Genomic DNA, 12,869 nt, shown 5'->3' on the forward strand with positions numbered 1-12,869 from the left:
CAGCCTTGCTCTATCTATAAGGAAAGGGTTGTTAATGTTTCATTGTGTGACTTTGTAATCCTTGTATGATATCAAGCAGAATGTTTTGTTGCATGACCTCAAGTGCATTGATGGATTTATATATACAGCAGTTTGATACTTGTGAGAACATAATCCAAAACTGCAAAATTAACCATACCTTACAAAATATGACAAAATAAGACAAAATATGAAAGTGCTAAACCCCTACGAGAAAAATTACACTGGCTCCCACTTAAAGAACGCATCACGTTCAAAATATGCTCCCTGGTTCACAAAATCATTCACGGAGATGCGCCAGCCTACATGTCAGATTTGATAGACTTACCACCCAGGAATGCCAAAAGATCTTCCCGCACATTCCTTAATCTGCACTTCCCTAATTGCAAAGGTCTAAAATATAAACTAATGCACGCATCAAACTTTACATACGTGAGCACACAGTTATGGATCGCACTGCCGCGCAACCTAAAGGCGATCCACGAACTAATGAGCTTCCGCAAACTCCTGAAGACCCATCTCTTTGACAAGGCATACCTCAAGGATCAACCAATATGAATACACACAAGTTCTCCACATATATCCTGTACTATTTTATTATATCTGCTTGTAACACTACTATCATGCTTCATCATTATCATGTTGAACAAGATTTTCTAACATATTTCCACTAATCATGTATTGTAAGCCACATTGAGCCTGCAAAGAAGTGGGAAAATGTGGGATACAAATGCAATAAATAAATAAATGTAGAACATGTCATAAAACCATTCCACTATACTCTGGTTTGTATCTATTACAAAAATTAGTACAAAGACAATGAAAGAAATGGTATGAGAGAGACATTTATTTACATGCATTCAGTCTGTGCTCAAAGGATTTAGCATTTTTCAAGAAGACCTTGAGAGATTTTTTATTTAATTCACACCTTTTCCAGTAGTAACTCAAGGAGAGTTACATTTAGGTACACAAGGAGTGTCCCCTGTTCCCAGAGGGCTTATAATCTTAAATTTGTACCACAAATATGGAGAGTTGAGTGACTGCTGAAGATCAAAAGTGGTGAGAGGATCTGAGCCCTGGCTTTCCTAATTCTCAGCCCACTATTCTATCCAGTAGAAAAATACTATGAACTGCATTTTCTTTGCCATCTTGTTTCTCTATTAATTTGTAGTTCATTAAAATCTTCCTTCTATATTTAAATCAGATAAATATATTTTTACCATTTATGAGCAAAAATCTTTATTTACATAGTGTATCTTCTACAGGTTTTGTTAGTAAAATCAAAATATTTTAAACAGTATATTATAAAATCTTCACAAATAATATCTGATTTTTTTATGGAATAATATAAACCTTGCAAATATCACAACAATTGGGGATAGTATGGAAGGCTTATACATTAAAATCCATGGTATCTGAATGCTTGACTTAAAAATAGACGAGCCTCAACCACGGATGTACTACATTGCCTTTCTCATTCTTCATAAGGGGTAGAAGGAAGAGGATAAGGGTAAGTTTTTGCCTAATTTAAGCACCCCAGTATAGCGGTAGGATTGTGTTGCATTTTTATTGTCACCCCTGACTCAATCTGAACACTAGTGAATCAAGGCAGGAAATAACATACATTTACAGTGAGGTGGCTCAAAAGCTTTTAGTTACTGTAGCTGAAGTAGTTTCCTGTGTGGGCCATATTGGTGATGTCACCCATGCTGTCATGACTTCTATCCTACTGTCCACTGAGAACATCTGCTACAGGTAAGTAACTTAGTTAAATTTACAAGTTAAAACACCTAACTTCTGAAATGTATTTTAATGCAAACAAGACTACTATTTTAACACTTGGTCTACTTGCGGAAGTGCTTGGCTTTAAAGAAGTTGGTATTACTACTTTAACAAGATCAAGAGATTGTGGGTTTGATCATTTGAACATTCCCTTCATTGCAGGAGGACCTGGCAATACGTCATGAAGTTTTCCTTAGTCACAGTAAAAGACCATTAATCTTTAGTACGCTTCTTCAGAGAAAAGATGCAAATATTGAAATGTTCACTCAGCTGTCGCCCCTAAAACAAAAGCCAAAAGACAGTTAAAAATTTGTTCTGCTGCTGACCTCCTCTTGATGCATACATTAAAGTGCTAGTCACAAATGTTCTCAATGCTGAATTAAAATGCAGTTCAGCTGATAGGATGATGCATTAAATGTTAACACCATAGGCGCCCCGTATAGGAGGCAGCCCAATCGTGGACTTCTGACTTCCCTTGGCTGCTGCAGTGCTGCCCTCACAAGCGCAGCGCTTTTGCCAGGCAGCTCTGGACTGGCACTGGCTCTCCCTCCTTCCTTGGTTCCCGCTTTCGGCTCCCCGATCGGCAGCCCCCCCCCCCCCACGCCCACGTTTTAACCTTTACTTTTTCCGTGGCAGCGACGTCAATGAAGGAAAAGGCACTTACAGGCTCGCTTCCAGGTTCTCTCTTCACACAGTGTCCCGCCTTCAGCGATGATGTATTTCCTGTTTCCGCGAGGGTTGGACACTGAAGAGAGAAGCTCGAAGCGAGCCTGTAAGTGCCTTTTTCTTCATTGATTGACTTCGCTGCCACAGAAAAAGTAAAGGTTAAAACGCGCGCGATGCAGTTCCTATGTTGAGCTGGTTTTCCTGACCTTGAGGATTCATCAAATTCCTGTTTCATCTTAGGGGCAGAGCCTGGAATTGATACAGAATTCATCTTTATCTCTGAAGCCACAAATTCCTGAGATCGTCTGTATAGCTTGTTTGGTTGGTTAAAATCATATTTCTCTCGATTTCAGGTTGATGCTGCATGCTTTGGTTTTGTCTCATTTAGACTATGTCATTCACATTTCGAACTGTCTAATAATACCTGAAGGTCTTGCAGATGGTGCACAACACAAGTTTGTTATCTGGACCGTCGCATTTAGGCAATGCCCAGTTGAAGAGAATGAATTGCAAATTGAGTTGAGAAGGATTCCTACTGTGATAGTGTTTAAAGGCATTTCTGTTTAGCAAAGGCCTTCCCTTTGTAAGTAATCTGATGGCTAAATTTTCCTTCTTATTGTTAACAGGATAAATTATATATTTTAGGAGGCTGGGGAGACATGTTTCTTGATAGATCATAAATTGGCTTTAAATAGGGCTCTGTTTATCTTTGTGTCTTGTTTTTTAATGAATTGTGTACTGTATGTTGCACTGTAATCCACTTTGAACTTTGGGTATGGGGAGTTCATTCTTAGAATAACGTAGGCGGGGGCTGCCGAGCGGGAAGGAAAGAAGGAAGGAAGGAGGGAGAGCTACCTGGCAAAAGCACTGCCACAGAGAGTAAAAGGGTTGGGGGGGGGGGGGGAGAGAAAGGAACAGAGAGGAGGGCTTGTAATCAGCTCTGACAGATTTAGAACTTTAAGGCTTGTCTGACTACAAAAAATGTGGTTACGCTTGTGCTCAGTAGGTTAGATTACCATAACTCTTTGTTTCTTAGCCTTTCCCAAGCTAACCTAAAATGATAGTAACTTGTCCAGAATATGGCAAGATGGCCCCTGAAGAAAAACAGGTGGAATTATGTCACCCCATCATTATGGGGCCTACATTAGCTGCCAGTGCCTGCCAGAGTTCAGTTTAAGGTTTTTCCTAGTTTACCAAGCAGCTTGTGGAGACCATAATACTTAAGGCCCTGTTTATTAAGCCATGCTATAGGTTTTAGTGTGTGCTAAAAATTAGAGTGCGGTAATGCTAGAAACACCCATATATTCTTATGAGTGCCTTTAGTGTTAGCGCATGCTAATTTTTAGTGTGCACTAAAAACGCTAGCGTACCTTAGTAAACATGGCCCTTAGTTGCTTATAGTGTATTCCAGTGAGGAGTTTAAGATCTTTCTCCAAATTTTTTCATGTGTGATCAAGATGCAGTATTCTGCTAGCGTGTAGTATTTGCAGCCATTTTTGTTTTGTTTTTGTTTCACTAGGTTGTGTACTGGTGTTTTAGAGTCCGGTGTAATTACAGTGCTGCCTTTCCACGCATAAGGTTGTAGCTCGTCCTGTCCTTGGAATTAGTGCTGTTATGGTTTGGTAAGGCTATGAGTGTGTTTTTGCACAAGTTTGTGTATAGTGTTTTGCAGTGGAGAGATTGTGTGTTGGGCTTACTGAGGTGGCACCAAAACATCAGAAAGGGTGTGCAGCGTAAATCATGACACACTACCTCTTGAAGGATCTAAATATGGTCGTTAATAAAAGGAGCTCATTGTGAACACTATCCACCCTAAAAGGGTGTTTTGTGGCTCTACATGAGAATTGTGATATTATGATCCTTTGTTTCATATTGTTGACGGTCTGCATTTTCCCTATGGGTGCTATATTGGTGTATTAGGGTCTGCCCAGTGTAATATTTATGGTACAGTAAGGTTCTGAGTGTGTTTTTTGCACAAAGTTGTGCATAGTGTTTTGCAGTTGAGCAATTGTGGTTAGTATATGCTTTGAGCAACCACTTTATTCTTTGACATATGATACATATCTAATATCTAAATTTAATAAAAGGTATTAACTGTGACTTTTATTTTTACTTATTTTTTTTCTGTGTGTTGTCAGACAATTATGGAGGTAAGCTCCGCCCCTTTAGCCTCCCCAAACAGTTGGGCCATCGACCGCCTATGGTTAACACAAATCATCAACAAACATTCCCAATCTTCAATAAATGGGGAAATAAATCCTCAGTTCTGGATCATTTTGTATCATATGGTTGCAATTGAATGTGTTAATTATAAACAATCCTAAGGCAAATCTCCTTCTAATTCTCTTGATACAATCATAAGCACAAAAATGGAGAAGATTTATCAAAAATGATCATCAGCTCAGAACATCTACATGTGATTAATTAAGAGAGAGGGTTGTTGCCTCAAGAAGCCCCCAGCTCTAATTTATATAGAGCCCGTGGGGGCTGGATTGCTTCATCATTGGCAACAACACCCCAAGTGTAGCTGTCTCTTTCAAACGTATATTTTCTGATGTTGTTCTTTATCTTTTTTTGAAATATTTTTTCTTATTTAATTTTTAAACTTATGATAAACACTCATACGATTAGCATTCATACGATTAGCATGTAACGGCTACTTAGCTTCCTGAGGTCCAATCCTTAGGGGGCTTCTTGAGGCAACAACCCTCTCTCTTAATTAATCACATGTAGATGTTCTGAGCTGATGATCATTTTTGATAAATCTTCTCCATTTTTGCAATTGAATGTGTAACATCAATGGTCTAAAAAAAAAAACCATGTAATATTTTCTATTGATATTTTGTGTGATTAAACTTTATATGGAGCACTCTTCATTGTGTTTTCTTCAGTATTTATAATGTCTTGGCTCTTAATTACCTCCCTTGCTTATTCATACCTGTTTTGTTTTTTGCCATTTTGGCTTCTTCAGGATATAAACCTTATGCACAAATAAACTAGTTTGACTTCAGTAAAGTCAACAATACGATGCAGCATAACGAAGGACTGAGGCCTCCACCAACTCCTCCTTTTTCTAACTGATCCCATGTGCCTGTCCAATACTTTTTAAAACTCTGACACAGTCTTTGTCTCCTCAACCTCCACCAGGAGGCCATCCCATGCGTCCAACACCCTTTCCATGAAAGTATTTTCTTAGATTCCTCCTAAACCTCTTTTCTCTTAACTTCATCCTATGCCCTCTCATTCCAGAGGTTTCCTTCATTTGAAAAAGGTTCTCCTGAACATTAATGTCACTGAGGTAAACGTCTCTATCATATCACCTCTTTCCCGACTCTCTTCCAGCATATACATGTTAAGATTCATAAACCTATCCTTATATGTTTTATGACAGAGACCGCTTACCAATTTTGTAGCCACCCTCTGGACCAACTCCATCCTATTTATATCTGTCCGTAGGTGCGGTCTCCAGAATTGCATGCAATATTCTAAATGGGGCCTCACCAGAGACTTATACAAGGGCACTATCACCTCTTTTTTTTTTTCCTGCTGGTTATCCCTCTCCTTATGCACCCAAGCATCCTTCTGGCTTTGACCATCACCCTTTCTACCTGTTTAGCCACTTCAGGGTCATCAGACACAATCACGCCCAAGTCTCATTCTTCTGCATGACCCTGCATTTCTTTGCAATAAATTTTAGTTGCCAATTATCAGACCATTCTTCAAGTTTCGCTAGATCCTTCCTAATGGCAACCACACCTTCTGGAGTGTCCACTCTATTACAGAGTTTAGTATCATCCACAAAGAGACAAACCTTACAGACAACCCTTCTGCAATATCGCTCACAAATGTGTTGAAGAGATCCAGCCTGAGGACTGATCCCTGTGGCACATCACTGATAACATCCCTTTCCTCAGAGCAAGCTCCATTTACTGCTACTCTGTCTCCTCCCACTTAACCAGTTTGACCCAGTCAGTCACTTTTAGGTCCCATACTGAGGGCACTCAATTTATCAGTTGCCTGTGCATGTCACAGGCTTTGCTAAGATCAAGTATACTACATCTAGTGCTCCTCCCATGTCCAACTGTTTGGTTACCCAGTCAAACAAATCAATCAGATTCGTTTGACATGACTGCATCTAGTGAAGCCATGCTACCTAGGGTCCTGCAGTCCATTCGATTTGAGAAACCTCACAATCCTCTGCTTTAGAAGCATTTTCATTAGTTTGCTCACCACCAAGGTCAGACTGACAGGTCTGTAGTTCCCAACCTCCTCCTTACTGCCGCTTTTGTGCAGAGGGACCACCACATCCACCCTTCTCTAGTCCTCCTAGACCACTCCAGTCTCTTAAGGAAGCACTGAAGAGGTCAGACAGCAGAGCCACCAGAACCTTTCAGAGTTCCTTGAGCACCCTCAGATGTACCCCATCAGGCCCCATCGCTTTGTCTACTTTTAGTTTAGCTAGCTCCTCACAAACACAGTCTTCTGTGAATCAGTCCATTTGAATTTGTTTTCTGCAGTCCTTCTCTTGGCCTGTCATCTGTGAACACAGAACAGAAATGTATTTATGTATTAGGATTTATTTACTGCCTTTTTGAAGGAATTCACTTAAGGTGGTGTACAGTAAGAATAAATCAAACATGAGCAATAGACAATTACAACAGTAAAAATAATTGTTAAGCAGTTCAGCTTTATCCTTATCTTCTACTTCTCCGAGGACAAGCAGGCTGCTTGTTCTCACTGATGGGTGACGTCCACGGCAGCCCCTCCAATCGGAATCTTCACTAGCAAAGTCCTAGCCCTCGTGCGCCCGCGCGGCCGTCTTCCCGCCCGAAACCGGCTCGAGCCGGCCAGTCTTCTTTTGTCCACACTCGGTATGGTCGTGTTTTCGCCGTGTCGAGCCCCGGAAAGTCGACCTCGCGCGTCCTTTGTCTTCGACGTGTTGTTTTTTCTTCGGAAAATCTTTCAAAATTGTTGGGAAGTGCTCCGGAAGCCCCTTCGGGTTTCGTTTTGCCCCTTCCCGTATTTTCAGACTTTTCCCCCGGTAAGTTTTCTTTCGTCGTCGGGGTAGGCCTCTTTTCGGCCTCGGTCGAGATTTTTCTCCCTCAAAGTTTTGGTGCTCATTTTCGTCATTTCGGATTTTGATTTCGCCGGCGTGATTTTTCCGCCCATGACATCGAAGCCTTCCAGCGGCTTCAAGAAGTGCACCCAGTGCGCCCGGGTTATCTCGCTCACTGACAGGCACTCTTCGTATCTTCAGTGTCTGGGGGCCGAGCACCGCCCTCAGGCCTGTAGTCTGTGTTCCCTTTTGCAAAGGTGGACTCAGGTAGCGAGATTGGCCCAGTGGAACGTTTTGTTCTCGGGCTCTTCGTCGGCATCGGCACCGGGGGTATCGAGTGCATCGACGTCTTCAGCATCCAGAGCTTCATCCTCGGCTGCCAGTGCATCGAGTGCATCGAGGCATCGGCCCTCTGCATCGGCGCCGAGACATCGGATAGCTGCATCGACGTCGGTGGTACCGGGACCTCGTCTGCTGATGTCGTCGGACGGTGGTGCATCGTCAGGAGTGCAGGTGAGGGCTGTCCATTCCCCTGCTGGTGGCGGTGAGCCTTCGGGTGGGTCTCCCCCTACCCTGAGGGCTCCTGCGGTACAGCCCCCCCGAGACCGACCTCCTTCGGCCTCGGCCCCGAGGAAGCGACGGCTGGATTCTACGTCCTCCTCGTCGGTACCGGGAAGCTCCGGTGACATGCTTCGTTCTAAGAAATCGAAGAAGCATCGTCACCGGTCCCCTTCCCGTGTCGGTACCGAGAGCTCTGGGTCGCCGAGGGAGTCGGCACCCAGTAGGCATCGGCACCGAGAGGACCGCTCACCCTCTGTTCAGGAGGTGTCGATGCGCTCCACTCTGGACAGCCCGGAACAGCCTCCACGCCCGGAACAGGTTCTGACGTCGACGCCTGCATCGACTTCCATGCCTTTCTCCGCAGCCGCTCTGAACGAGAGCCTCCGGGCCGTTCTCCCAGAGATCCTGGGAGAGCTGTTGCGCCCTACCCCTCCGGTACCGGCGGTGCTTGCGCCACCGGTACCGTCGAGCGTGGCGCCGGCTGGTCCATCGCCCGAGGTGAGGTCTCCGGCGTCGGTGCCGCGTGCGGTGCCGGCTGCCGTCGCCTCCCAGGAAGGCTCCCCGACTACGTCGGCGGAGGAAGCTTCGCCGATGCGGGCGAGGGAGTCTACCTCTCGACGCCCCCATCGTGGACGTGGCTCCACGGAGTCGAGTCGGGCACGGTTGCAGACACAGGTCCGTGAACTTGTGTCTGACACCGAGGGTGAGGCCTCGTGGGAAGAGGAAGAAGACCCCAGATATTTCTCTGACGAGGAGTCTGAAGGTCTTCCTTCCGATCCCACTCCCTCTCCTGAAAGACAGCTTTCTCCTCCTGAGAGTCTGTCTTTCGCTTCCTTTGTCCGGGAGATGTCTACGGCCATCCCCTTCCCGGTGGTTGTGGAGGACGAGCCCAGGGCTGAAATGTTTGAGCTCCTGGACTATCCTTCTCCACCTAAGGAAGCGTCCACTGTTCCCTTGCACCATGTCCTAAAAAAGACATTGCTTGCGAACTGGACAAAACCCTTAACTAATCCCCACATCCCCAAGAAGATCGAGTCCCAGTACCGGATCCATGGGGACCCAGATCTGATGCGCACTCAGTTGCCTCATGATTCTGGAGTTGTGGATCTGGCCCTAAAGAAGGCTAAGAGTTCTAGGGAGCATGTTTCGGCGCCCCCGGGCAAGGACTCTAGAACCTTAGACTCCTTTGGGAGGAAGGCCTACCATTCTTCTATGCTCGTGGCCAAAATTCAGTCTTACCAGCTCTACACGAGCATACACATGCGGAACAATGTGCGGCAGTTGGCGGGCTTGGTTGATGCTCTCCCCCCTGAGCAAGCCAAGCCTTTTCAGGAGGTGGTCAGGCAGCTGAAGGCGTGCAGAAAATTCCTGGCCAGAGGGGTGTATGACACCTTTGATGTTGCGTCCAGGGCCGCTGCTCAAGGTGTGGTGATGCGCAGGCTCTCATGGCTGCGTGCCTCCGACCTGGAGAATAGAATCCAGCAGCGGATTGCAGACTCGCCTTGCCGTGCGGATAATATTTTTGGACAGAAAGTCGAACAGGTGGTAGAGCAGCTCCACCAGCGGGACACCGCATTCGACAAGTTCTCCCGCCGGCAGCCTTCAGCTTCTACCTCTACAGGTAGACGATTTTTCGGGGGAAGGAAGACTGTTCCCTACTCTTCTGGCAAGCGTAGGTACAATCCTCCTTCTCGACAGCCTGCGGCCCAGGCTAAGCCCCAGCGCGCTCGCTCTCGTCAGCAGCGTGCGACTCAGCAAGGCCCCTCGGCTCCCCAGCAAAAGCAAGGGGCGAGCTTTTGACTGGCTCCAGCAGAGCATAGCCGCCATCCAAGTGTCAGTGCCGGGCGACCTGCCAGTCGGAGGGAGGTTGAAAGCTTTTCACCAAAGGTGGCCTCTCATAACCTCCGATCAGTGGGTTCTCCAAATAGTCCGGCAAGGATACACCCTCAATTTGGCCTCAAAACCTCCAAATTGTCCACCGGGAGCTCAGTCTTACAGCTTCCAGCACAAGCAGGTACTTGCAGAGGAACTCTCCGCCCTTCTCAGCGCCAATGCGGTCGAGCCCGTGCCATCCGGGCAAGAAGGGCTGGGATTCTATTCCAGGTACTTCCTTGTGGAAAAGAAAACAGGGGGGATGCGTCCCATCCTAGACCTAAGGGCCCTGAACAAATATCTGGTCAAAGAAAAGTTCAGGATGCTTTCCCTGGGCACCCTACTTCCCATGATTCAGGAAAACGATTGGCTATGCTCTCTGGACTTGAAGGATGCCTACACACACATCCCGATACTGCCAGCTCACAGACAGTATCTGCGATTTCAGCTGGGCACACGACACTTCCAGTACTGTGTGCTACCCTTTGTGAACACCCTGGGCGCAGAGGCGAGCCCAAAGTGCTTGGCTGTAGTAGCAGCAGCACTTCGCAGGCTGGGGGTGCACGTGTTCCCATATCTCGACGATTGGCTGGTGAAGAACACGTCCGAGGCAGGAGCCCTGCAGTCCATGCAGATGACTGTTCGCCTCCCGGAGCTACTGGGGTTTGTGATAAATTACCCAAAGTCCCATCTTCTTCCGGCGCAGAGACTCGAATTCATAGGAGCTCTGCTGGATTCTCGGACGGCTCGCGCCTATCTCCCAGAGGCGAGGGCCAACAACTTGTTGTCCCTCGTCTCGCGGGTGCGAGCGTCCCAGCAGATCACAGCTCGGCAGATGTTGAGATTGCTGGGCCATATGGCCTCCACAGTTCATGTGACTCCCATGGCCCGCCTTCACATGAGATCTGCTCAATGGACCCTAGCTTCCCAGTGGTTTCAGGCTGCTGGGGATCTAGAAGACGTGATCCACCTGTCCACGAGTTTTCTCAAATCCCTGTATTGGTGGACGATTTGGTTCAATTTGACTCTGGGACGTCCTTTCCAAATTCCTCAGCCACAAAAAGTGCTGACCACGGATGCGTCTCTCCTGGGCTGGGGAGCTCATGTCGATGGGCTTCACACCCAAGGAAGCTGGTCCCTCCAGGAACGCGATCTACAGATCAATCTCCTGGAGTTGCGAGCGATCTGGAACGCTCTGAAGGCTTTCAGAGATCGGCTGTCCCACCAAATTATCCAAATTCAGACAGACAACCAGGTTGCCATGTACTACGTCAACAAGCAGGGGGGCACTGGATCTCGCCCCCTGTGTCAGGAAGCCGTCAGCATGTGGCTCTGGGCTCGCCGTCACGGCATGGTGCTCCAAGCCACATATCTGGCGGGCGTAAACAACAGTCTGGCCGACAGGTTGAGCAGGATTATGCAACCCCACGAGTGGTCGCTCAATTCCCGAGTGGTGCGCCAGATCTTCCAAGCGTGGGGCACCCCCTTGGTGGATCTCTTCGCATCTCGAGCAAACCACAAAGTCCCTCAGTTCTGTTCCAGGCTTCAGGCCCACGGCAGACTGGCATCGGATGCCTTCCTCCTGCATTGGGGAGAGGGCCTGCTGTATGCTTATCCTCCCATCCCTCTGGTGGGGAAGACTTTGTTGAAACTCAAGCAAGACCGAGGCACCATGATTCTGATTGCTCCTTTTTGGCCGCGTCAGATCTGGTTCCCTCTTCTTCTGGAGTTATCCTCCGAAGAACCGTGGAGATTGGAGTGTTTTCCGACCCTCATCACGCAGGACGAAGGGGCTCTTCTGCATCCCAGCCTCCGGTCCCTGGCTCTCACGGCCTGGATGTTGAGAGCGTAGACTTTGCCTCTTTGGGTCTGTCAGAGGGTGTCTCCCGCATCTTGCTTGCTTCCAGGAAAGAGTCCACTAAGAGGAGTTACTTCTTTTTATGGAGGAGGTTTGCCGTCTGGTGTGACAGCAAGGCCCTAGATCCTCGCTCTTGTCCTACACAGACCCTGCTTGAATACCTTCTGCACTTGTCTGAGTCTGGTCTCAAGACCAACTCTGTAAGGGTTCACCTTAGTGCGATTAGTGCATACCATTACCATGTGGAAGGTAAGCCGATCTCGGGACAGCCTTTAGTTGTTCGCTTCATGAGAGGTTTGCTTTTGTCAAAGCCCCCTGTCAAGCCTCCTACAGTGTCATGGGATCTCAATGTCGTTCTCACCCAGCTGATGAAACCTCCTTTTGAGCCATTGAACTCCTGCCATCTGAGGTACTTGACCTGGAAGGTCATTTTCTTGGTGGCAGTTACTTCAGCTCGTAGAGTCAGTGAGCTTCAGGCCCTGGTAGCCCAGGCCCCTTACACCAAATTTCATCATAACAGAGTAGTCCTCCGCACTCACCCTAAGTTCTTGCCAAAGGTCGTGTCTGAGTTCCATCTGAACCAGTCAATTGTCTTGCCAACATTCTTTCCCCGTCCTCATTCCTGCCCTGCTGAACGTCAGCTGCACACTTTGGACTGCAAGAGAGCATTGGCCTTCTATCTGGAGCGGACACAGCCCAACAGACAGTCCGCCCAATTGTTTGTTTCTTTTGATCCCAATAGGAGGGGAGTGGCTGTGGGGAAACGCACCATATCCAATTGGCTAGCAGATTGCATTTCCTTCACTTACGCCCAGGTGGGGCTGGCTCTTGAGGGTCATGTCACGGCTCATAATGTTAGAGCTATGGCTGCGTCGGTAGCCCACTTGAAGTCAGCCTCCATTGAAGAAATTTGCAAAGCTGCGACGTGGTCATCTGTCCACACATTCACATCTCATTACTGCCTGCAGCAGGATTCCCGACGCGACAGTCGGTTTGGGCAGTCAGTTCTTCAGAACCTGTTTGGGCTTTAGGATCCAACTCCACCCCCGAGGGCCC

General features: G+C 47.2%; 1 protein-coding gene across 1 annotated transcript in view; it reads right to left on the reverse strand.

The window, feature by feature from the left end:
• Positions 1-731: 731 nt before the first annotated feature.
• The window catches only part of LOC115477313 (ethanolaminephosphotransferase 1-like), a 167,096-nt gene continuing 154,958 nt past the window's right edge, over positions 732-12,869 (reverse strand). The window contains exon 10 of the mRNA XM_030214111.1: positions 732-2,079. Within this exon, the coding sequence (XP_030069971.1) occupies positions 2,014-2,079 (66 nt within the window). The 3' untranslated portion in view covers positions 732-2,013. The remainder of the gene's footprint in view (positions 2,080-12,869) is intronic.

The sequence above is a fragment of the Microcaecilia unicolor genome, chromosome 1 (assembly GCF_901765095.1).
Source record: "Microcaecilia unicolor chromosome 1, aMicUni1.1, whole genome shotgun sequence".
In the NCBI taxonomy this organism is placed as follows: domain Eukaryota; kingdom Metazoa; phylum Chordata; class Amphibia; order Gymnophiona; family Siphonopidae; genus Microcaecilia; species Microcaecilia unicolor.